Source organism: Hyperolius riggenbachi, chromosome 10 (assembly GCF_040937935.1).
Source record: "Hyperolius riggenbachi isolate aHypRig1 chromosome 10, aHypRig1.pri, whole genome shotgun sequence".
NCBI lineage: Eukaryota > Metazoa > Chordata > Amphibia > Anura > Hyperoliidae > Hyperolius > Hyperolius riggenbachi.
In genome coordinates, this window is record NC_090655.1 from 11,737,425 (window position 1) to 11,762,424 (window position 25,000).

The 25,000-nt window shown below is 44.8% G+C and overlaps 1 protein-coding gene across 3 annotated transcripts in view; it reads right to left on the minus strand.

The window, feature by feature from the left end:
- DNMBP (dynamin binding protein) overlaps nucleotides 1–25,000 on the minus strand; it is a 171,705-nt gene that overhangs the window by 76,456 nt on the left and 70,249 nt on the right. The window contains exon 1 of one of the 3 annotated variants that reach the window (XM_068255540.1): nucleotides 2,081–3,808. The exons of the other annotated variants lie outside the window; for them this stretch is intronic. Coding sequence (XP_068111641.1) covers nucleotides 2,081–3,551 — 1,471 coding nt within the window. The 5' untranslated portion in view covers nucleotides 3,552–3,808. Of the gene's footprint in view, nucleotides 1–2,080; nucleotides 3,809–25,000 lie in introns of those variants that run through there. 3 annotated transcript variants of the gene reach the window in all.

Consider the following 25,000-nt stretch of genomic DNA (forward strand, 5'->3'; position numbering starts at 1 on the left):
CGGCGGCGGGAGCGTTTTTCGGTGCGGCAGAAATCTGCACGGCAGAGCCATCAGATTTCGCGTGCGGGAGGAATGCGGGCGAATCGCCGCTAATGCATTTAATAGGGAAATCGCATGCGGCTTTGTCATGCGGATTTCCCCGCGATTTCGCGTGCGATTTCGCATGGTTTGCTATGGAGCTTTACTCAGGCAGTGACATGGTTAAATTCGCCTGGCTCCTTGCCATGCGAAATCGCGGCTAAATCCGCATGCGGAAACGCAGCCGCATGCGATTTCTTCTGCGGTGGAATCCAGGCGATTCCGCACCGCAACAGTGGAAACGAGCCCTTAAGTTGAATATTTAGAATCTCCTCCGTCGCCATTAATGTCCACGCTGAAGACATTTCTTCCTCACTTCCTGTGACAAGTTTGGGGCCTGGACTGAGTCTGAGGTAGAATCCAAGACGCAACCACTCTAAGGAGCCCATACACTGGTCAATTTCAGCCATCGATCGATCCTATAGAAATCAATCAGAAATCGATTCTATCCAATTCCCCATTCGATCGATTTGTGGCCGATTTCGATCGAGTTCGATTGATTTGACAGGATGGAAAATCTGGGTCAATCTGCTGCAGGTCCATAGAGTTGCATTGGATCTAATGGTCCAATAATGCATTTAGATTGATTTCCAATAGATTTAATTCTGAAATCTAATGGAAATCTGTTCCTAGTGAGTGGCACACATCAGATAGCTTCCTGTCAGATTGGGCTTGACAGGCATATGATAGAAATCTATCTAATGGTCGAATCTGCTGCAAATCTATAAGTGTATGGCCACCTTTACAGGAACAGAAGTTGGGTAGAGACGCCATTGAGGACACCTGTTCCAGTGACAGCGGTCAAGGTTGGGACTACTCGTTCCCCGACAAAGATTCCCTGCCTTTTGTGAAGGAAGAGATCTGCCAACAGGGACTAGGACAGCATTAAATGCTGAGGAAGATAATAATAATAATAGTAATAATAATAAGAAGAAGAATTCCAGTATTTGTATAGCACTTTCTTCTGTTGGACTCAAAGCACTTGCAAGGCAACCACTAGAGCGCACTCAGTAGGCAGTAGCAGTGAGTCTTGCCCAAGAACTCCTGCTGGCTTACTGAACAGAGAGCGCTGATTTGAACCCATTTTAAAATTTCCCACACTCAATTCAACAATGAAAAATGTTTAATAGTCCTTTCCCTTATGCTGACTAATATTCTAAACCTTCTATATGTATACATTTAGCTTTAAAGGATTACTTCGGTGATTGTTTTATATGCATTTAATTAGACTGTTATTCAAATTAATTGTGCTTAAAGGACAACTGTAACTAGAGGAATATGGAGGCTGCCATATTTATTTCCTGTTTAACAATACCAGTTGCCTGGCAGCCCTGCTGGTCTATTTGGCTGCAGTAGTGTCTGAATAACACCAGAAACGAGCATGCAGCTAATCTCGTCAGACCTGACAATAATGCCAGAAACACCTGATCTGCTGCATGCTTGTTCAGGGGCTATGGCTAAAGTTAGAGGCAGAGGATCAGCAGGCTAGCCAGGTAACTGGCATTGCTTAAAAGGAAATATGGCAGCCTCCATACTACTCTTGTTACATTTGTCCCTTAAATAAAGTTTTGTGAAAAGCAGTTCATACAAAATTAAAAGCTGCTGCACTAATTCAGACAATCTCCTTAGCGACCTACAGCTGCATGCTCACTCCGATACAGTACCCATTGGTCCGCATGCAGAGGATGGAGTATCCAGTCTGTCATCTGAAACCACGCCTCCCCGTTAACTGTTAGCCAATCATGGCTGCCAGAATGAATGGGAGGTAGTGAGGGAGGAAGTTAGCATCTGTACATTGCCAATAAAGCAAGGTTGGGGGGGGGGGGGACCTCTAGGAATTGTAGTCTTTACAGAAAGTAAAATGCGAAGTACATAATACACCATTTCCTACAAGGGTTTTGATACGTAGTTGAAAATAATGTTCTATTTAGTGCCTATAAATAAACCATGTGACTTGACCGATTTCCCAGTTGGATATAATGTAATTAATGGTAAACCTTACCTTGGGTTTTCCTCCGATTCTGCACAAATTCCGAGTGTCGAAGGCTGCTTGGCGCCGTTCGGCGATAGATGCTATTCCTCTTCATGGTATCCATGTTTGGAGCACTTTCAGCTGTTGTCTTGGCCTGTTGAGTAAGCTCTTGTTGTTTTGAGAGACCAGAATCCTCTGGGGTAGTTTTGTTGGGAGCATCCCCATTGATCTGCCGCTCCTTCCCGGTTTTATTCCTCGAAGCCATAATTTCAGGACCATCACAATCTTTATCTCCTTTCTCTGATCGACAGGCTTCATCGTAGCTTACCCTACGATTCCAGGAGCCTCCATACTGGTCACCCAGGTCGTTTCCTCTAAAGGGCTCTACAACATTTTCGATATCCTCAAAATCCCTACCATTAAATTCCTTTCGGTTTTGGAGCTTCTGTCTACCGGCAATTTTTTCACCATCTAGATACATGTCAATTGCGTCAGGAGGATAGGTGTCAAAGGCGCGAGCTCTACGTTTTCCCACGTTCAAAGGTTCAGCGTCGAAATCTAAAGACCGACTTCGATCATAGCGCCTATCCTCAATATATTGATCTGTAGGCTCATAGTTCTCAATCCCACCAACATCATCACAATCCAACGGCTGGAAGTCATACTGACGCGCGCTGGACTTCTTCTGCTGAGGTTCTACTTTATCCTTTCTGTAATCCATTAGGTCCCTATCGGACGGTCGACACCTGCTATTTGAAATGTCACAATATCTAGAAGTACTTGTATCCTCACCTCTGGAAGGAAAGTCTTTCCCCTTTCCGTAATCCTTTCGGTCGTAATCAATCCTTTTACGATCGTTGTAGCCTACAGTCCTATAATACCTGGTGTCCTCATCCGAATACCTCTTCTCCAAGGGACGGTGCCCTCTGCTCTTGCTTGGAGCCACTTCTCTCTCGTATCGATCCACCTGTCTGCGATAGTACTCGCGATAGCAATCGTCATCGTTCATCAGGTCTTCATAATACACACCGCATTTTCTCATGTCACGGACATCGGCCTCTCTGGAGTCAAGATTGGAGTATCGATAGTCATCGCGGTCATCACGGCTCATCCTTCGATCTGCATACCGACTATCATCCTCATCCCGGTATCTCGTAGGGGAGTCACCGATGTTTTCCCAGGTGTCATAGTACCTATCCACGTTCCTCCTACCATAATAATCATCCTCATCCAGCTGTCTCCTATAATAGTCACGTTCCTCGGGCGTCCTGTATCCCCTAGGGGGTTTACTGCTCCTCTGGTTTTCATAGTAATATTGTTCTCCTCTTAGAGGCAAACTTTTGTGCTCCTCAGCATATCTCTGGACTCTGTACAGCTTGTCGTCCTCATAGTAATTCCGTCTCCTGGTGTTCTCATAGTCCTCATATTCCCACAGTTCTCGACGAGGAACTGCAGAGCCATTTTTTGCAGTCCGATAAGACTCATGCTGTAACGCCGTCATTCTCCCGGGCTCTTTGCCTCTTACCAGCCTTGAGCTGGCGTTCTACTGCCATAAGTCCATTGTTCAGATATCAGCAAGGGATCAACAGTCCGAAAACACAGCCCACCCTTTGAGGGGAGATTATCCATTGAAGTGTCTTCTTCTCTCAGCTCAGACTTCTAACTCTTGAGTTTCCAGCATACTCTTCTTACTCTTGAAGTTTCAGCATACCTGCAGACACTCCCTCTACAGTTCCTCCACACACACAAACTCAAAGGCTCAATTTTGTTTGTCCTCCTCCACTGTCAACCAGCCAATCCACGAACAAGATCGAGTTCTGCCACCTGATTCCGGGATTAATTAGTAGCCAGAGTCATCTGACCACAGCCACTTGAGGAGTCCTTGAGTGCGATTGGCTGGCAGTCTCCCTCATTTACATGATAGGGCTGGTTTTTCTCAAGCAGCAGAACAGGCTATATGGCTTTGTTATGTTAAACTTTTAGACAGAGACAAACTATAAAATCTGGCATGTAAAGAATGGTGCTAACGAAACAAAACACACACCATCTTCATGAAGGTTCTCAACATGTGTACTGAGGGTACGTCTGTTTTTCTTCCTCGACCAATCATAACAAGTTTTGATGGTTTGTTTTTTGTATAAAATATGAAAATATAAAAAACACAAATCTAAACAACTTTTGCTATAGTTATTTAAAGGTGTAAGGAAGTGTTTGGAGAGCACTTAAGCAAAACAAAAGTTTGCCTTCCTAAAACATTTTAGTGAGAGGGTTTTTTGGTCCTTTGTAGCCCCTTACACACTTCTAGGAGTTCTGGTTCACCATGAGCTTTCTGGGTAGTCTGTAAGGCCCAGTGCACACCAAAACCTCTAGCAGATACGCAAAACTGTTATTGAAGCAGATTTCAGAGCGATTCGAGGCATGATTACAGAGATTTTCTAAACATGCCTAGTGGTTTTTGGAGCGTTTTTTTGTGTAGCAGATGTCATATAAAAACAAAAGTTTGCTTTCCTAAAACAGAAAGAATTTGCGATAATTCAGGTTGGAGTGAGCTCGAGATGTCTCCCAGTGCAACACTGCTGAATATATGCAAATTAACCATTGTACCCTTAGAAGCTAAACACACCTCCAGAACCGCTGGAATGCAATGATGTGTCAGCTTGTTAATTTGTACAGAGCCATAATAATCCAACATGCATACAGGCTGTTTCGGATTGTTTGATCCTCATCAGTGCATGGCATGGATTAATTTGGCTCTATGGAGTAGGGCTTGTGAATCCGAAAGGCACAGACTAACCAGCAAGCTCATGGTGACCCAGACCTCATTGGAGTGTGTAAGGGACTACAATGGTCCTAAAAGCCCCCTTACTAAGATGTTAAGAAAAACAAAAGTTTGCTTTCCTAAAACAGAAAGAATTTGCGATAATGGTTAATTTGCATATATTCAGCAGTGTTGCTCTGGGAGACATCTCAAGCTCACTCCAACCTGAATTATCGCAAATTCTTTCTGTTTTAGGAAAGCAAACTTTTGTTTTTCTTAACATCTTAGTAAGGGGGCTTTTAGGACCATTGTAGTCCCTTACACACTCCAATGAGTTCTGGGTCACCATGAGCTTGCTGGTTAGTCTGTGCCTTTCGGATTCACAAGCCCTACTCCATAGAGCCAAATTAATCCATGCCATGCACTGATGAGGATCAAACAATCCGAAACAGCCTGTATGCATGTTGGATTATTATGGCTCTGTACAAATTAACAAGCTGACACATCATTGCATTCCAGCGGTTCTGGAGGTGTGTTTAGCTTCTAAGGGTACAATGGTTAATTTGCATATATTCAGCAGTGTTGCTCTGGGAGACATCTCAAGCTCACTCCAACCTGAATTATCGCAAATTCTTTCTGTTTTAGGAAAGCAAACTTTTGTTTTTCTTAACATCTTAGTAAGGGGGCTTTTAGGACCATTGTAGTCCCTTACACACTCTAATGAGTTCTGGGTCACCAAGAGCTTGCAGATGTCATATAGTGTTACAGTAAAGCTGTTCTTCTGTAACAAAGACGCCTGGAAAACCGCTTTGATCTAGCGTTTTTTTCAGAGCGGTTTTCCACTTTCCTATACTTTACATTGAGGCAGAAACTCATCTGCAAACCGCAAAAATGCAGCAGCAGCCACGTTTGCGGTTTGCTAAAAACCTCAAACCACTGATGCGCACCATCCCATTGAGATACATTAGCCAAGCGTTTTCACAGGCAGAAGCGGTTTTGTAAACGCTACCAAAAACACTTGGTGTGCACCAGGCCAAACTCTGTAAAGCAGTTATAGACCACCTGAGTGTAGTGCTAGTAAAATGCATATTGAAGGGTTGTAGGTGACATGAGTTGACCCTCATCAAGGACAGGGGTGCGGAGTATAGTTTGTGTGGATTCGGCTGGGATTATTTAGGTACAAGATCTGAGATTACTTCTTGATCATTTAATTCATGCATCACCGATTTTATTAAGATGCGTACACACCTTGGATGACGCCGTCTGAAACATCGCTGGGTCGGACTGAACTGGCGCGTGTCCGCTTTGTAGCCAACGACGTGCTGTGTTGCTATGTGGGAAAGCGGAGGGAAATCACACAGCGGGTGGGGGAGCGGCGTGAACGATGCCATCGGCTGTCGCTGGGGGCGAGTTGATCCCCAGGCGGAACGCTTGAAGGTTGGGGGCTGCAGCACACATGGCTGAGTGGGTCAGTATCGTCTTTCTCCGCTGACTTTAGTCAGACGTGTGTACGGGCCTTTAGCAGTTACGCTGTTTGTCCAGCCTTCCCACTCAAATGAAATACCCCTTCCTCCTACCCAGCCTGGTTCACACTCTGGTTTGCGATGCAAACTTTTTGGCAATTCCACTTTGCGATAGCCCTTCAACAGGAATCACATTGCGATCTCCGCCAAAATGCTGGGCGTTTGCAACTTATGCAAATAGTAAGCGCTGCAGGGAGAATGGTCCAATAGGGATAAATTTGTCACAGCGTTTTGCAGATCGCCTGCTATCAGCAAACCGCTGAAATGCTCCCTGATAGCGCCCCAGTGTGAATTGGCCCTAACGAAATTCCTCTGCCGAACCTTAACCTCCACCTGAATAATATTTCCCTGTCTGGTGCCTAATTCGTCGATTTTAGACACCTCAAGTGTGTGCTTAAGCCTTAGTCTTCTCTACCAAATACTGAGGTCCAAACCAGCGCTGCTCAGCCAATAGATAATCTCTACAATACGTCAGGACTTAAACTGCCAAACCAAACGCCATGATGGCCAAGTGGCCCTTTCAGACAAGCACTGGTACCAAATCCACCGACTTCCATCTTTATACAGGTAGTTCCCGGTTAACAAATTAGATACTTTACTTTAGGACTTTAGGTTCGTTCTTAACCTGAATCCGCTCTTAAGTCGGAACACTGTGCCATCTCTGTCCCCTTCTCTGTGCCCCGCGGTGCCTCCCTCTGTGTCCCCTCTGCCCCCTGTACCTGCTTATATAAAAGTTTAAAAGACATTTTTTCTTGTAGTTTTTGAGAAAATCTATTTTAAAAAAAAAATCCAATTTGAAAACATTTTTTCGACTTATTCTCAAAGAATCCATGCGGTTTGTATCAGCTGGTCGTTCGTAAACTGGGGACTACCCGTATATTTATTCAGAGGTACAGAACTTCAAAGTGTCCTGAAGCATTGGTACAAAGTATAAACAATACCAAAACAAAACAAAAAAATAAATAAAAAAAAAGCACACACACAACTTTGCCAATCAACAACAAAGTTGTTGAAGAAATGTAACAGAAAAGCGGATAATCACAGAGGCGGCGTGGAAACCAAACCACAGATCTAAACCACAGCTATAAAATAAAGTACGCCCATAAAATAACTAATGAACATAATCACACGAGGGATGAAAACATAACACAACACTTACAACCAGAGGAGGAATTTGCATGGAGGAACTTATGTAATGTACACGGCGTGACTACACTGGAGAAACATCGATGAATAGATTATTAAGCAGTTGAGGAATTACAAAGTGTGACGTTAATGTTGTCCTTACAGCTGTGGATGAAACCGTGCAGGGCCATTAAGGGACATCAGTTTTTATGTGCACGCTAATTGAGGTAAATTGAAGAGGACCTGTCACTAGCTGCACATGTTGCTTATTTCTGCGTTGGAAGAAACTGGAGGATTTGGGCCACTCTGAATTGGCAGCTATATAAAATGGGCATAAGGTTAGCATGACATTTGCATCAACTCAAAATTATTAGCAATGTCATTGACCTGCCCTAATAGTTTTAGTAGTCTTTATTTATTTTTTATTTTTTTTTATTACTTTTACCAATATTGATTGGACATCGATCAGCAAAGGCTGTTCTTTTATTGGTTGAGCGGATGAAGAGGCGTGGCATTGACGTGTATGACATCACAGTGGTGGATGTTCTAATCCGTTTTCCAGTAACATTCTGGTGGTCGAGCGACTCGATCCATCAATACTCCATATCGAATGTCAATCAAGTAAAAGTTGGATAACTGCCCCAGATTGTGGACACATTGAATCGTATATGCACAACTTTTGGCAAAACGAGGGTAAACGCAAACTCTCGCTGAAAACAGTGTCGCATGAATGGGCTGGGTATCGGCATCTAAAGCTTTGTACTGTACATACGCTAAATGGTCCACAGCCGAAGCTGATACCTAGGCGGTCTCTGCACGACTCTAGTGTGTGTACATCAGTCAATGGTTACCTTTTATTCTTCAGTGCCCAATGAGCCTGGGGTGTGGTCTCTTACTCACCCCGCCCACTGGGCCTCTCCTCTCCATAGCAAATGTGTCGCTAGTCGGCAGGCTAGCAATGCTTTACTACAGAACTTGGCCCAAACTGTTGTCCAAGGGATCCAATCTCGATCACTGTGAGCGAAAGTTATTTTACGTGTGTACAACGCTCAACTCCAACTAGCCGAATCCACAGGTTTTGCCACCACCCCCAAACTGTCCCTACCCGTTACTGGCGCACTGGCCACTGAAATCAATGGTCCACTCTGGAAACGCACGTTGTTCGCATTTGTTCAGGGTTCCCCTGATCGAGTCTTCTTACCCAATTTAAAACCAGACCGCTTTCTTCTTTTTCCCACACAGCGCATGTGTTCCTGATGACAATATATTTCGCAATAGAAAATCTGATCGCAGAAAGAACACAGAGCGCCGCAAATCCAGTAAAATCACAAACGAAACTGCTAGGGCAAGTGTGCTCCTTGCCTTAAGCCTGGTACACACCTTCAATTCTGATTGGCCAATCACTGACCAATTTTGCCTGTTTTACATAGTAAGAGTTTACCTACACAATCTACTCATAGTACTGAAAATCTCTTGATCCTCGTAGTACATGGAGGTGGTTAAATAATCAAATTATTGATCAAAGTTAAAGGTGTATACCAGGCTTTAGAGACAGTGCAGCACTATACGCCGCAAACTGATGATCAAAAATTTAATGCCTGGTACACACAATGCAATTTCCCATCAGACTGCCAGTCAAATCGGTTATTTCCAACAGGACTGATCCAATCTTTTTTCTGATCAATTTTCCAAACGCATATACAAAATCGATCAGTATAACGATTGAGAATCAGATTGGACCTGTTGTAAATAATTAATTCGACCATCAATCTGACGGGAAGTTGCATAGTGTGTACTAGGCATTATATAAAATCGAGTTGATCAGACGCTGTGGCACGGCGTAATCCAATCAACACAACATATCAGATCGCTCCTTTCAGCCGCTCGGATGTTGTGATGTAATCAGTGGTAGATAGTGATGTCACACAGCTGATTTGCATACAAGCGGTTTCTGTGTGTGATGGTTTGCTGTCTGGCCTTTTGATATGAAGCCGCAGGGGGCAGAAGGGGAAACAAAGAGAGAGGAAAGTCAATGGATGGGGGCAGTCTCTGCACAGCTGCTGATGGCTGCGGGACGGCGAGGGTTAATGAGATGCTAAGAATATCAACCTCATGCTAAAGGTGGCCACTAACGGTTCAATTTCTAGCGAAAAATCGTTCGAGCGATCAGAAATTCTGATCGGATTGGTTGTAAATAATATCCACCGGTGGACACAATCGATTATGAATAAGTGAAAACAATGTCGTCCGAATGAATTTTCGTCGGCCCAAAATGTGGATTTTCTTGTTGGTTGTGATAGATAGGAAGCAAAGATTGGCTCGTTGATGGTGTAGTGAACGATGTATTACAATATTTCACCTCCGATCAGAATGATCTGATCGCTCAAACAATTTTTCGCTAGAAATTGGACCGTTAGTGGCCAGCTTAAGACGTATGCAAATTTATATAGTGGCTTCATTCGATTGGTCCAATCTCAAGCAGCACAATATATGGAGCAATCAGTATCTCATTGATGTCCCTTGGGATTGGGCAACACAGCAAAGCGTGACCCAGAAGACATAATCGCTGTTATTTAAAGGTAAGCAAAATACAAACCCTCTTATTCAAAAGGACAACTGTAGTGAGAGGTATGTGGAGGCTGCCATATTTATTTCCTGTTAAACAATACCAGTTGCCTGGCAGCCCTGCTGATTTATTTGGCTGCAGTAGTGTCTGAATCACACCAGAAACAAGCATGCAGCTAATCTTGTCAGATCTGACAATGTCAGAAACACCTGATCTGTTGCATGCTTGTTCAGGGGCTATGGCTAAAGGTATTAGAGAAATAGGATTAGCAGGACAGCCAGGCAAGGTGCATAGTTTAAAAGCAATTAAATAGGTAAGTCTGGCTGTCCTGCTGATCCTCTGCCTCTAATACGTTCAGCCAGAGCCCCTGAACAAGCATGCAGCACAGCAGATCGGGTGCTCTGATTAACGTTTTACTGGGATTAGCCGTATGCTTGCTCCAGGTGTGTGATTCAGACACTGTTGTCAGAACATCAGCAGGACAGCCAGGCAATGTGCATTGTTTAAAAGAAAATAAATATGGCCGTTTCCATATCCCTCACACCTTAGCTTCCCTTATGGTTCACAATGACGGTTTTATGTTTACTGTTTGTATACTGGCTTTTCAGGGCTTCAGGCTAGATGTCAGCCAATATGCCAGGTTGTCATCAGATCCGCGGCAGTTATGGCGAGTGCGGTGCACCATACAACCCGACTTGCAGACAGCCGCTTCTGGCTTATTTTGCGCACATTAGTGTACGGACTGCTATCTCCTCAGTACAGTAATATACATCTCTGGGACACACAGCACTATGTACCATACAACCCGACTTGCAGACAGCAGTTTCAGGCTTATTTTGCGCACATTAGTGTACGGACTGCTATCTCCTCAGTACAGTAATATACATCTCTGGGACACACAGCGCTGTGCACCATACAACCCGACTTGCAGACAGCAGTTTCAGGCTTATTTTGCGCACATTAGTGTACGGACTGCTATCTCCTCAATACAGCAACGTACATCTCTTGGACACACAGCTCTGTTCACCATACAAGACCCAGCAGGCCCGGGCTGCTCAGAATCAGGAGACTGAGCGGAGCGGCGGGCGAGCCCGGGCCTGCGATTCCTCTGTACCTGTGTCACTATATTCATCTGCTATAATCCTGAGATAACGGATGATACAATGACAGCGTCCCCGCTCCTATCCAATGGCATTCATGCTGAAGATTATGTCACAGAGCCATTGATGGGCAGCCTGCCATGGCTGTGCCATCATGCAGAAACATCTTACATGCCGTTCCAGTGAAAGACCAGGAAGTCTCTTATCGTACAACACGTTTTCCCACGAGACACAATCACGGCACAGTCACTGCACATGGCAGAGCTGCAGAGCAATGTTCTGTATGTGAACCGCCCCCAAGACTCTGCTTACTGCCATGACTGAGGGATTGCTCACCTGAACATGCAGGTGACAATAGATAAAAAGGGAGGGGGGCACAATTTTTGGCAGATTCTGTAACAGTGCCCATTAACGATATGTTCACATCTAAAATTGCAATTGATGTCAGCGTTATGTGATTTTTTTTTTAGCGCCTCCTGGTGTTTACCTGCGCGATACGATTTTTGTAAGGCGCTTTTTTAAGCCCTTTTGCCGAGCGATTTGTTTTTTCACTTCCTGACGCAAGTCAGGAAGTGAACTCTTTGATCTGGAAATGAATAAATACAATGTATTTATATATAGAAGCGCTGGGGAAATTGCTATACAAAGCGTTTTCCAAGCGCTTTGCGATTTCCCTATACCTGCCATTATAGGAAAATCACCCCTAAAATAGTCCAGGCAGCGCTTTGCAGAGCGGATCGGAATCGAACCTCTCAGATGTGAACTCTCTCATAGGGAATCATTGCACAAACGCTTTTAGGGCGATTTTGCAAATCGCCGGCACTTAAAAAAAAAAGGCGAAAATGCCCTTTGTGTGAACAAGCCCTAACAGTACAATCTCCTAAACTATGAAGCGCACAATTCAATTGAAGCGATCTTCCGAGTCCACCAACGGGGAAAATGATAACCAATCCTGCAATCAGATTAAAATATTGTCTGAGAATTTCAGATCGATTGGAACAACTGATTGAACCTTCGTTCAGCATTAATTTGCACCATTGACAATATCCAATCTAATCAACCGTAAGCTCGTCCATTAGGGAGATTGTACTGTTTAGCGGCAGTTTTATTTTGATTAAATCGGGTGATCTTCAGCGCAGTGGAATATTGCAAGCAGATCACTTGCAGTCATCGATCACCATTCAGCCACAGTCGGTAAAAAAATGCAGGGCTGTGGAGTCGGAGTAATTTTGGGCACCCGGAGTCGGTCATTTCATAAACTGAGGAGTCGGAGTCGGGTGATTTTTATACAAAATCCACAGCCCTGATAAGTATTAGACTAAGGAGTCGGAGAGTCGGAGCCATTTTGGGTACCCTGAGTCGGAGTTGGAGGTTTCACAAACTGAGGAGTTGGAGTCGGAAGATTTTTGTATCGACTCCACAGCCCTGAAAAAATGAGCGATTCGCAGCGGCAATGTAAAAACGACTCGGCCATCGATATGGGGGAAAGTTGATCGGCCAAGCAGATCGCTTGCAGGTTGGGGTCACTGTACACGAGCCCGATTATCGACAGCGGTCGTTAGACGATTCAATCGATTTAGGTCAAGCGTGGGTACGAACCTAAACAGAGGGATATGGAGGTTTCCTTTTAAACAATACCAGTTGCCTGGCAGTCCTGCTGATCTCTTTGGCTGCAGTAGTGACTGAATCACACATCTTAAACAAGCATGCAGCTATTCCAGTCCGACTTCAGTCAGAGCACCTGATCTACTGCATGCTTGTTCAGGGGCTGTGGCTAAAAGTATTATGCTGGGAATACACTGTTCGTTTTTTAGCCGATTAGATTGTTTGATAGATAATTTCCGACATGTCCGATCTCCCTTTCAATTCTTTGGCAGCTCGTTTTCTGATAGAAGTGAATGGAAAAAGGTAAGAAAAACGAGCGGAAGAGAATCTATTGCAGAACCGAGCGGCAAAAACAAATCGAGAGGAGAAACAAACTGTATTCCCAGTATTAGAGGCACAGGATCAGCAGGAGAGTCCGGCAACTGGCATCATTTTAAAAGGAAAAATCCATATCCTCAGTTTAAGTTGCCGTTAAAGGGACTCGGAGGAGGAAAAAAAAAAAAACCCCCAAAAAAAGGAACTTACCTGGGGTTTTCTCCAGCCCACTGTAGGTCGGGAGGTCTCTCTGCATCCTCCTGGCTCCTCTCTAGGTCCCTCCGCAGGAATCACGAGCGGCGACACCAGGGCCGAGTGTCGGGCTGAAACTTCCTGAACGATGACGCTTGCCGTCATCACGCCGGCCGCTACGCGTCATCACAGTGGCTGACGAGGCAGTACCGCGCATGCCCGGTTTATGGTTAGAAAACCACGGATGCACAGTACTGCCGCGTCAGGCCGCCATGATCACGACAAGCGTCATAGTTCAGGAACTTTCAGCCCGACACTCGGCCCTGGTGTCGCCGGTCGTGATTTCTGCGGAGGGACCGGGAGAGGAGCCAGGAGGACGCAGGGGGACCTTACGAACTATGGTGGGCTGGAGAAAGCCCCAGGTAAATTCCGATTTTGGGGGGGGGGGGGTTACTCCTCAGAGTCCCTTTAATGCATTTAACATACAAATAAAGGACATTTGATTGTTTTAATAGAAGATGTATCAGAGGTAGTTCATGTTGCATCCTCATTAAAGTTTTTGGGCATTACCCAAAAAAAAACCAAAACCTTACTGGTCTCAAAAAAAGAAAACCGACAGCAGACAAGTACTTAAAAAAAGGAGAAAATAGAAAAAAAAACAAATAAAACACATTGCAAAGTGAGAAGTTAAAAAATAGAGAGATCAGGGAAGGATTTATATTTGCCATGTACCAGTAATTTGTTCATGATGATTGATCTACAATCAGCCAGCAGGTCATCATCTTTACTGCTGGCAGACCAGAAAAAAAAACTAGACAGCACCAACTATCATTACCCATAACCACACCCCCCAACAATGCAATAGGCTAAACTGTTTTTTGTTTGTTTTATAGCTGTACATATGTACAGAGGGAGATACTGGTTGCTTGGCAGTTGGAAACAGCTGTTATTTCCCACAATGCAACGAGGTTCACAGACAGGGAATGGTCAGCAGCACGGTCATGACATCACACTGTGGGAGGGGTTTCACCACAATATCAGCCATACAGAGGCCCCTTGAAGATCTATTCCAGAAAAGGTTAATATTTCTCATGGGAAAGGGGGTATCGGCTACTGATTGGGATGAAGTTCCATCCTGGGTTACAGTTCCTCTTTAAAACTATGTTTTGTCTCTACAGGTTTTTAATTTACTAAACACATTTTTTCATACAAGTGTGGTCACTTTTACTTTGGGACACAAGTCCTCATGGAACCTCGAGATAAAACAAGCAACAAAAAATCAGACTAGAGGACAACAGTGTAAATCTTCCAGTGTATGCAACGATCTGAGCATCCCGATCATACAACCTGCACTCATCTCAGCTACGATCTACTGTATACAATACCTGATTCACGTACAGACGCGGCCGCGAAGATCTGACTTACGAATGCGGTCAGTCTCACTATAGAGCTTGTCAGTACGTTCCAGAAGGGGGATCTCCACGTGTATGAAGCCATCACATAAGCAGCCAGGACATGGAGCTAGGCGATTACGGCGAGGTCGGGGAGAGCGGCGTCCATACGCCATGTACAGATAGCGAGAATCCGAGAGGAGCGGCGCCGCGTCTGCTCCGCTAAATCCACAATCTCATACAGAGGGGAAAATCCAATCCAAGGCGTAACTCGTGTTCAGAATCCAGGGCAGCCTCGTCCTACAAAGGTTTACTCAAATATTTAGCGATTCCAACCCACCCAGAACATCGCTGAAATATCAGACAGCACAGCAGCCCAGGAGCTGCGCCCCTAACAGATAACTGCGCCTTCAGTCTAACACAAACGCACCGAGTCAGCCCAGGACTGCTCCATGGTCCTGGGCTACAGCAACCTGACCTGAACTCAGAATGTCCTCTCTGCTCTAAAACATAAGCAACTGCATAAGAAACTTTAAAGGAAACCAGAGATGACCGCTTTGGCACAAAATAAACATATCCCCCGATAGATTTTACAAAAATACTATACCTGGTGATTTTACAAAAATACTATACCTGGTATTTTTGCCACTCTGGTGTGCCGTTTTGTGTGTTTTTTTACTATAACTCCAAGCAAAACACAGTTCATCAGAAAAGCATATTATTTAGTAGGCTGCGTGCAAACTGAAATCACCATTTCTAAAAACCTCTTATGACTAACAAATCTGTATAAAAAAAAAAAAAAAAAATGTTTTTCAATATAGCCTTACATTAACAGCTCCTCCCATCTCATCACAGCTCTCTGTGATGCTGCAATTATACAGAACAGGAAAGCAGAGCCAGAAGGGGGCAGGCTTGGGCTTGAAAAGACATCAGAGAAGACATACTCAGCTATAATGATTCCTGAGCAAAGCCAGACTGAATGCTCAGTGGGGGATTTCATCAGGGCTGATAAGAAACAGACTGAGCAGTGAAGGATGAAACAGAGAGCAGGGTAGGCGTTTTCTCTAATGTTCCCACTGATATATATGGTAAAATACACGAGGGTGCTTCGTCTCTGGTACACTTTAAGCCCAGTACAATCATCCAATCTTAACCAAAAACATTGCTTTGTTGCAGCTGATACAAATCCTGCAATAAATCTGCAGTGTGTCTACTTCCTGCTTTCATTAGGGCAGACTTAATATCCTGTGTTTAAAAATTAGCTGCTCTGCTGAGGCAGTCAGCTGACACATAAGAGATCAAATTACAGTTGTGATTAGTCACAGATGAGGGAGAATTAGACAGGTTAAACTCTCGAAATACATACAGGGTGCATTCCTCTGTTTTTGTCTGTCTTATGCAAGATTTCAGGTCCAATTTAAAAACTATAAGGCAATACTGCTGCCGCTACCATGAAGACAACCTCCTGGCTGCCAATTGGAGGGTGTAAGGCCCCCCCCCCCCACACTTCCTGTACCCATCACTGACCAATGCTACACAGGGCAGGAGTGCGCACAACATATTTCTGGATATTTGCTTGTGCCATCCTGATTGGGTCCAATATGGTACAATTATTCACCCTGTGGACAACTGTGCCACGTACTTTACCATTAATCGTTTAAAATGTTCCCAATTTAAATGCATGGCCGAAATGTAATTGGCTGTTTTAGGCTCCTCCCACTTTCCAAATTTTAACCTCAGTCATCCAGCAGCGGCCCGTGTGGAGTTTGAGGTGTGAGGTGATGACAGTCACATTAGTGAGGCGTAACATTGTGAAGTGTCAGAGATAAGGGACACCGGATATGAAAGGCGATACAAACATTCTGCTGTCCCAACACAACACAAGCTGCAGGTGCGCTGATGACGTGCGGATCAGCGAGGTGACAATCACCGGCGTCCTCCACACACACTGACCGTTCCCACGCTTATCATTCATCACCGTGCTGAAGAGACATGGAATACAAAGCCAACGGGGACAATAGCCTCTGAGGAACAAAAATTTACTAAAAACAGAGCCGTGCAAAACTTTCCACTTTATTTGGTAGCCAATTAAAGTGGACCTGAACTCTTGTACAGGACAGAAAACAGAGAAATGCACACTATGTATTTAGAGAGTTTAGCCTGTCTAAGGGCTTTTAGGCATACGCATTACAGGTCACTGCCTGGAGCGCCATTGGTCCTGGGGGGGGCGCCATGCACCTGATTAAGCACCACCTCTTAACTAAGCCCCACCTCCCAAGTAAAGCCATGCCCCCACAGGTGTTTGAACCTCCTTGCGCCACCTCTGTAACCCCCCCCCCCCCCTCGTGTGTCCCTCCTGTCTCCCTTTGTTTTATCTGTCTCCTTGTGCCACCACTGCCCCCCTGTGCATCCAGGGATGGATTATTGAATTGGTGCCCTACGTAAGCAACAACTTTGGGCCCACGCTTAAACTGGCCCCTAGGCTCTCTCCAGGCCCTAGGCGCCTGCCTAATCTGCAGGGTTTTATTTACTGGGGGGGGGGGGGGGGGTGACACATGACTTCTCACCTGTAGTGACATGCGCAAATGGTGGCAGATGAAGTAGAACTGCACAAGCAGGGGGGTGGGGGGGGGGGGGGAAGGGGGCATAAAACATTAGGGGGACAGCAGCCAGAGGTGGCCTCAAGGTCGACTGCCGCCAGATTTCATCCTGAAATTGATCAGATATCAGTTTGCAGAGATCTCTCTCTCCGATCAGATTCAATCAGCGAGAGATCTGTCCCTTGCCCCTTGATCGATCGGCCATTAAAATCGCAAGATGTATGGCTACCTTAACTCTTACCCCCCTCCTCACTTCCGGGCTGCTTTACAATTACATTTGTTAAAGGGAACTTGTAGTGAGAGGGATATGGAGGCTGCCATATTTATTTACTTTTAAGCAATGCCAGTTGCCTGGCTATCCTGCGGATTCATGTAGTAAATACGAAGGAGGCACTCAATTGGCTTCAAACTTGCGTTTTATCAAATCCCAGTAATACACGACATGTTTCGGGGCATATCCCTTATGCGGATTCTCTGCCTCTTAATACTTTTCATCCATAGCCCCTGAACAAGCATGCGGCAGATCAGGTGTTTCAAATTCTCACATTATTGTCAGATCTGAGGAGATGTTGCTGCACGCTGGTTTCTGGTGTGTGATTCAGACACTACTGCAGCCAGATAGATCAGCAGTATCTAACTTGTTTTTGGCTTCAGGTGTTCATTAAGTGTAACATAAGAACATCAGCCAAGCAAGCAAGGAATTGTATTAGGCTGATCCGCTGACTGCCAGCACATGATCCCAGACCATGAATAAGAGGAGAAAAACGCTGAGCCCAGCTAGGAATGGAGGCGGTCCCTGTGCAGCACGCTCAGTACTGCAGCTCATACACGATAATCTCCCTCCAGCTGTGAGGAGGACGCAGGGAGGAGCCAGCAGCACATTCTGCAGCAAGTGCACAACAATAGCAATCCCTTGCCAGCGCAGGGTGTGAGAGCCCACAGCTTCTGCAGAGGGTGGGAGGGGCCCAGAGAACTCGCCAAAAGGACACACGGAAACTTCTACGCAAAACAGCGATGACAGGCAAGTCTGCCTAAGCGCCCATTCACACTTGTGCGCTTTCAGAATCGCTGAAAATCACTAGAGTTTTGAAAAACACTTGTGCAATGAAAAGTATATGGATGTGTTCTCATCTAAGCGATTTGCTGAAACGCAAACGCGTTGCCTGCAGAATTTTCTGAGCTATTCGCGTTTCAATGCTAAGTATAGGAGCGCTGGCAAATCGTTCTGGAAGCAATTTTCCAGCAATTTTACCCATCAAACCTTGCAGTTTACCCACAAAACACCTCTTTTTCCTGTGCAGATGTAATTTCCTGTTTATGGAAGACAGACACAGCTTATTGAACTAGAAATCGCAAAACACTAATCCTGAAAATACGCTTTCTGTACAGTGAAAAAAAGTGTGACTGGGCCCTAAAGGGAGTTTATCCAATATTACTTTAGATTTATAAACAAGTGTTTGCTCATTGTAAAATCTTTCATCTCCCTGATTAACATTCTGTAATTTTTCACAGTTAACAAAATCTTTACTGCTGTCAGGTGCAGCTCTGCAGAAAGCTTGTTTACGGAGAGTTCCGAACCCAGTGACAAGAACGCCTCATCTCCCAGAATGCTTTGGGAGAATTCTGCATAGCTAAAAACCCCGGGCTAAACATTATTTAATAGTATTGTATTTATAAAGCGCTAACATATTACACAGCGCTAACATCCCAATATACAGCAATGTATAGATACAGGGAGTGTTTCTGACGCCAAAGACCAGGAAAATCAATGTAAATGTGTGGATCCTGAATAATTTACTGCATTCTTCTATAGATTACTACAGGGCCTCTTTAAAGAGACACTGAAGCGAAAAAGAAAAAAATATATGATAAAATGAATTGGTTTTGTAGTGCGGATAATTACTAGAACATTAGTAGCAAAGAAAATATTCTCATTTTTATTTTCAGTTATATAGTGTTTTTTATAACATTGCATCATTCTCTAATATTTGCAGTTTACACGCTACTCAGCATTCTACATGATTTTACAGAGCAGGCCAGTGAACTTTTGAACTGTCCTCTGCAGAGAAAAAGAAAATACAGTGGCTGACATTTGAGAAAACAAGCTTCAGAAGACAGAGCTCTCTGTGACTTTGAAAGTCGTGGAGCTCAATGGCTCTTTTGCATAGATAAAAACTGAAGTTTCTTAACTCTTCCTGTACTGGAAACAATATTAGACTTATGTCTTTGCTCCTAATGTTTTATTTCTTAGCTATACTACACATACAAATTATTATATCCTAACTTCTTTCCGCTTCAGTGTCTCTTTAAAGAGAACCATTATCTGAGAAGGAGGGGGGGGGGGGGGGGGTCAGGGGGTGCGTTACACTTACTTGGGGCTTCTACTACCCCCCTGCAGATGTCCTGTGTCTACGGTGGGACAAACCGATCCTCCGGTCCCCCCGCAGCGAGCTAGTTTCATTTCTGGCCAGTAGATGGCCACTGGCTGCACGCATCCTCGATCATGCAATCGCTGCCATCCTGTGCATGCGCAGTACGAGATTTTCTTGTACTGTACATGCGCAGAACAGCGACGGGAGCGTGATCGAGGATGCGCGTGGCCAATTTTATACAGTTGGGTAGTAGGCCAATAAAATGCAAAAGGTTCATTTCAGAACTGCATGAAATGACCATATTATGTAGGAAGAAAAAAAAAATGAAGTTTTGCAAAAGTAACTAGATCTAGTCCCCTTCTTCTAGACCCCTGAAAGCTTGCATAATGTAACTTTATCAGTTAGTCACTAAAAGTTATTACTTTTACAAGACTACAAAAACTTTTTTGCTACCATCATGAAATTACCATAAAATTTACATCAACTCAGAGTTATTAGCATTTCATAAACCATCCTTGCTCAGTGTTATTAGCATAGCACATCAACAAAAGGTAAGCTAATGTTGAGAAGAAAAGAAAACCCTGAGCATCCCCCATGAGGAGATGGACTAGTCCATAACCTGTCAGTTTTGTCAGATTTTAAATTGCCTACTTTTTTCGTAATTGTGGTCCTCTAATGTGGCCAGTATTGCACTCCTGTATGTTCTGCTCCAATCACATGTTCTGAAGTCTTCCTCCACAGCTTCTACAGGCTTCAAGCGGAACTGAACACTTACGAAAAAAAGGAGGTGAAGGGGGGGAGGGGCTTCTGCCAGCCCCTTGCAGCTTTCCTGCCCCGCGTGCTAGTTCTCCACGATCATCTATTCTCCTGCCACCAGTTAGTTCCGTTACCACCGACTTGTAAGTCGACGGGCAACTACGCCTGCGTGCCCCGAGCCACACCTATCTTTATTCGCGTTCCAGCACGCAATAGTGTCCTGCACTAATAGCGCAGGATGCTATTGCAGGCGGGAACGTGAAGATAGGCGTTGCCCGGGGCACACAACCCTGAGAATCCCCCATGAGGAGACTGACTAATCCAAAACCTGTCAGTTGTGTCAGATTTTAAATGGCTTTACACAGCCAAATGGCAGCATTTGTAGCCGGTTGCCCGCCAACAGAAGAACAAATCAAACAACAGATAAATAGACATTTTATTTATCCATTAGAAATGTTAATTGGTAAAGACATACTAGAGTCTAATTAGAGTTTCGGTAAATCCAGCAGGAAGGCCTACTGAATTTGAACTTACAGCACCACCTATCTTTCACAGCTGGCACTGCACATTAGCGTTCTTTTACACAATTTTAGCTGTTAAAGTGGACCTGAACTCTTGCACAGGACAGAAGGAAAACCGAGAAATGCACCCTGTATGTATTTAGAGATTTTAGTCTAATTCCCCCTCATCTGTGACTAATCACAAGTGTAATTTGATCTCTCCCCTGTGTCCGCAGGCTGCCTCAGCAGAGCAACTAATTTGAAAGCACAGGATGTTAACAATATGGCTGCTTCCATGAAAGCAGGAAATAGACACACTGCAGAGGCCCAATTTATGAAAAAAGGCCTGGTCACTAGGTGGGGGGGGGGTTAAACCGCGGTCCTCAAGCGGTTAAAAAGGGAGGTAGTGCTGAACTTACCTCACCCACAGATGGCTTGATTTGGTTGATTTCAAATAAAAATGACTTTATTATATACTTGAATGTGCGATTCGTTTCGCAGGTATAACACGCTTCATCAGGCAAAATCAAGGAGCAACTGAAACGACAACACTAGAAAGAGGTGCATTGCTTGTAACAGAGCTCATTTCAGTTGCTACTTGATTTTTGCCTGATGGAGAGTTATACCTGCGAAACATGTTGCACATTGGAGTATAGAATAAGGTGATTTTTAGTTTGAAATCGACCAAATCAATTCACCTATGGTGAGGCAAGTCCACCGCTGCTTCCCTTTCTAAACTGCTTTTAGTGGATATTAATCTTCTTGGCGGTTCCGTTGTACCATTTCGTATAGTGTCCACCCCTGGTGGAGGGGTAACATAGTTACATAGTTATTTGGGCTGTAAAAAGACACACGTCCATCGAGTTCAAAGGGGTGTTGCCCATTTCTTCAGATCTATGGAGAGGGACTTCTTAACCTCAGTGGGGTCAGGTTCATGTTCCTCACCTGCTTGTACAGTGGTTGCCTGAGTGGTAATCTCCCTTTGTGAGTATTATTTAACAGATAAATAAAGATAGGGACACCAAGATGTCCCTATCTTTGTGTACTGGTAGTTGAAATGAAGTATGATAGAGTAATAAGCTATACTCACACAGAGCACGGTTACCTCCAAGGCAACCACTGTATAGGCGGGTGGGGAGATTAGACCTGACCACACTCAGGATTAAGAAGTGGCTCTCCGTAGAACAATATAACAGGGATATAGAGGCGCCAGAAGAATAAAATGTCTAAAAAGTTTAAAATGTATGGAGGCAGTGGTGGACTTACCTCCTCCAGACAAGATATTCCAAAAGGTTTAGCAGAACAAATTTACTTACATACTCCAGGGGAAAATGCAACGCGTTTCGCAGGTATGGCCCAGCTTCATCAGGCAATAGGTAGGTACAGTGCATGTCTGTAGCTGGGCCAGGCGCCTCCACAAATTTTAAACGTTTTAGGGCCCGTTTCCACTTGTTGCCGCACGCATCAGGGAGACGCGAGGCGGCACATCCGGGTGTGCGGGATTGCAGGCAAATCCCACAAGCCGTGCCATGCACGGCTATGAGATTCGCAGCCTCCCATCGCAAAATCTGTGGCCAGTCCCGGCCGAATCGGTAGGGTAAGCGATTCAGCCGGCGGTGCCATCGTTTCCTATGGCAGAGTTTCCCCGCGTGATTTGCCTGCGGGGAAACTCTGCGGTTTCCGCTCCAGTGGAAACGGGCCCTTAGATATTTTTATTCTTCTGGCGCTTCTGTATACCTGTTACATTGTTTAAAGGATAAGCACATCGCTCCCCCTGTTCTCTTTCTGCCCCTCCGCTGCTTCTAAATGCCCTCTGGCACCCTTTTCTGGGTCACCAGAGTCAGGCATCACTGTGCTTGCGCTGGCCTGGCTGCGCGCGTCCTACATCATGATGTCATGCACAGAGCACTTGCGGTCACACGCTGATACACACAGCCAGGCCAGCGCAGGCGCAGTGATGCCCGCCTCCGGTGACCCACAAGAGGGTGTCAGAGGGCATTCAGAAGCAGCAGAGGGGCAGAAAGAAGAATGGGGAGGGGGGAAGGGTGGGCATCAGGACTGTTAACCAAACATTCCGTCTCCCCCCTCCCCCCATTTCTCATATGTGCGTCGGCTCTTACATCCTTTAACACAAAGAACTTATACCCACATTATACTGTGACATACCACACTATTGTGGGCTCTCGATTTCTTTTGTCTATCTATAGAATATATCCTCACATGATAGTATAGGTGGAAGATTGTGCAAGGGTAAGATGCACGCTCACTTTTTTTTTTTTGGGGGGGGGGGGGGGGAGGAGCACAAATCGATCAAAACCGATGTATGCATGGTGAGCTTTAGAGCTGCTCCTGTGTGGACAGATCACAGACAAATGATTCCAGCCCCCAGCCCGTGTCTGAGGACTCTATAAGCAAGGGAAGGGGAAAGAGGCAATGATATGCAAATACCTTCAACTTTGTGCAAATGTATGTACCTTTTAATGCAAATAAATGCAGCTTGAACTTGGACCAAACAATTTAAACCTGGCTGGGACTTGATTGGTTCAATTTCAAGCTGCATATATGTGCATAAAAATGTACAAAAATTTGCATAACATTTTATATCACTGATCATAGCTAGCGCCGGGTTACGGAGGGGAGGAGCCCCAACAAGGATGTAGTCGAGGAGGGCACAGAGCCATAGACCAACAGAGGACGGTGCTTGCCAGAATACGCAAGATGCTACTCTCCCAAAGACATTGCAGGGGCCATGCGGAGCACAGCTTAATTGAACCAGAGACGAAGCACCCTTGTGTATTTTACCATATATATCAATGGGAACATGACAGCAAACACCTACCCTGCTCTCCGTTTCATTCTTCTCTGCTAAATCTGCCTGTTATCAGCCCTGATAAAATCCCCAGCTGAGCATTCAGTCTGGTTTTGCTCAGGAATCATTATAGCTGAGTCTTTGTTCTCTGATGTCATTTCAAGCCCAAGCCGGCCCCCTTCTGGCTCGGCTATAATGATTCTTGAGCAAAGCCAGACTGAATGCTCAGTCGGGGATTCTTATCAGGGCTGATATCAAGCAGGCTGAGCAGTGAAGGATGAAACAGAGAGCAGGGTAGGTGTTTTCTCTAATGTTCCCACTGATATATATGGTAAAAAACATCTCTGGTTCACTTCAGCTGGGTGGGTGATCAGGGGGGTTGAAAATGTAAAGGTCAGGGGCTGTAACAAAGTGCCCCTAATGTCACTTTTGGTGGAGGGAGTGGTGTCTGGCGGGGGAGGGGGGGGTTGTAATTAGGCCTGGAAGTCCCATTGTCACTACAACCAACCCTGACTGTACACCACCTCACTGGGCGATTCATTCGAACTGCAAGCCATTAGCAGCTGCCAACACTGTTGCATGCATAGCTTGTCTCCTCCCCCTCCTTTCTTCCCACTCAGAGCAAAAACCAAGCCACCCCCTAGCAGTGACGATGTTACCTTGAGTGTGCGACTCCAAGTGCTACTTTCTTCTTAGCCACACCTCTCAATTGACTCACAGTCTATTCACTGGCTGTCAGTCACTAAGGAGGGTTAGTAACAGCAGGAATCAATGTTGGCACCACCCACACACGACAGTAGTAGCATCACTGCTGGAGACAGGTGAGCCGGCCAACCACATGAAAAACAGAAGGGAGGAGCATGAGGAAGGGGAGGAGCATGAGAGCATGATGCTGCCAGTGTTCTGGAACTTGCCTCCAGTGGCAGCCTGGACTGTTGATTTTCATATTGAAAAAAAATAAAAACTGCTTATATGTTCAAAAATGCCGATTTTCTGATTTTCACATTTCTGATTTTCCAATTTTTTAAGAGTATTTTATTAGTCACTTATTGCATTAGAGAATGCAAAAAAATGAAAAGAAACAAAACAGAAATGGGACAAAAAAAATGGAAAAATCAGTCTTGAGATTAGTCTGAAATTAAAATTTTGAGGTAAAATTCTGCATTGTCCGATTGGTCCAATTCTTCTAGTTCTGTGATTGGGTTAAAAATTACAGAGTTGTGGTAAATTGGATTTCCCTGGGATTCAAATTTTCCGAATTTGTAAATGCGAAAGTTTGAATTTCGCAGAATCCAAATGAGCATTCCTACTGCTTATGCAATATAAAACTTTTAGATA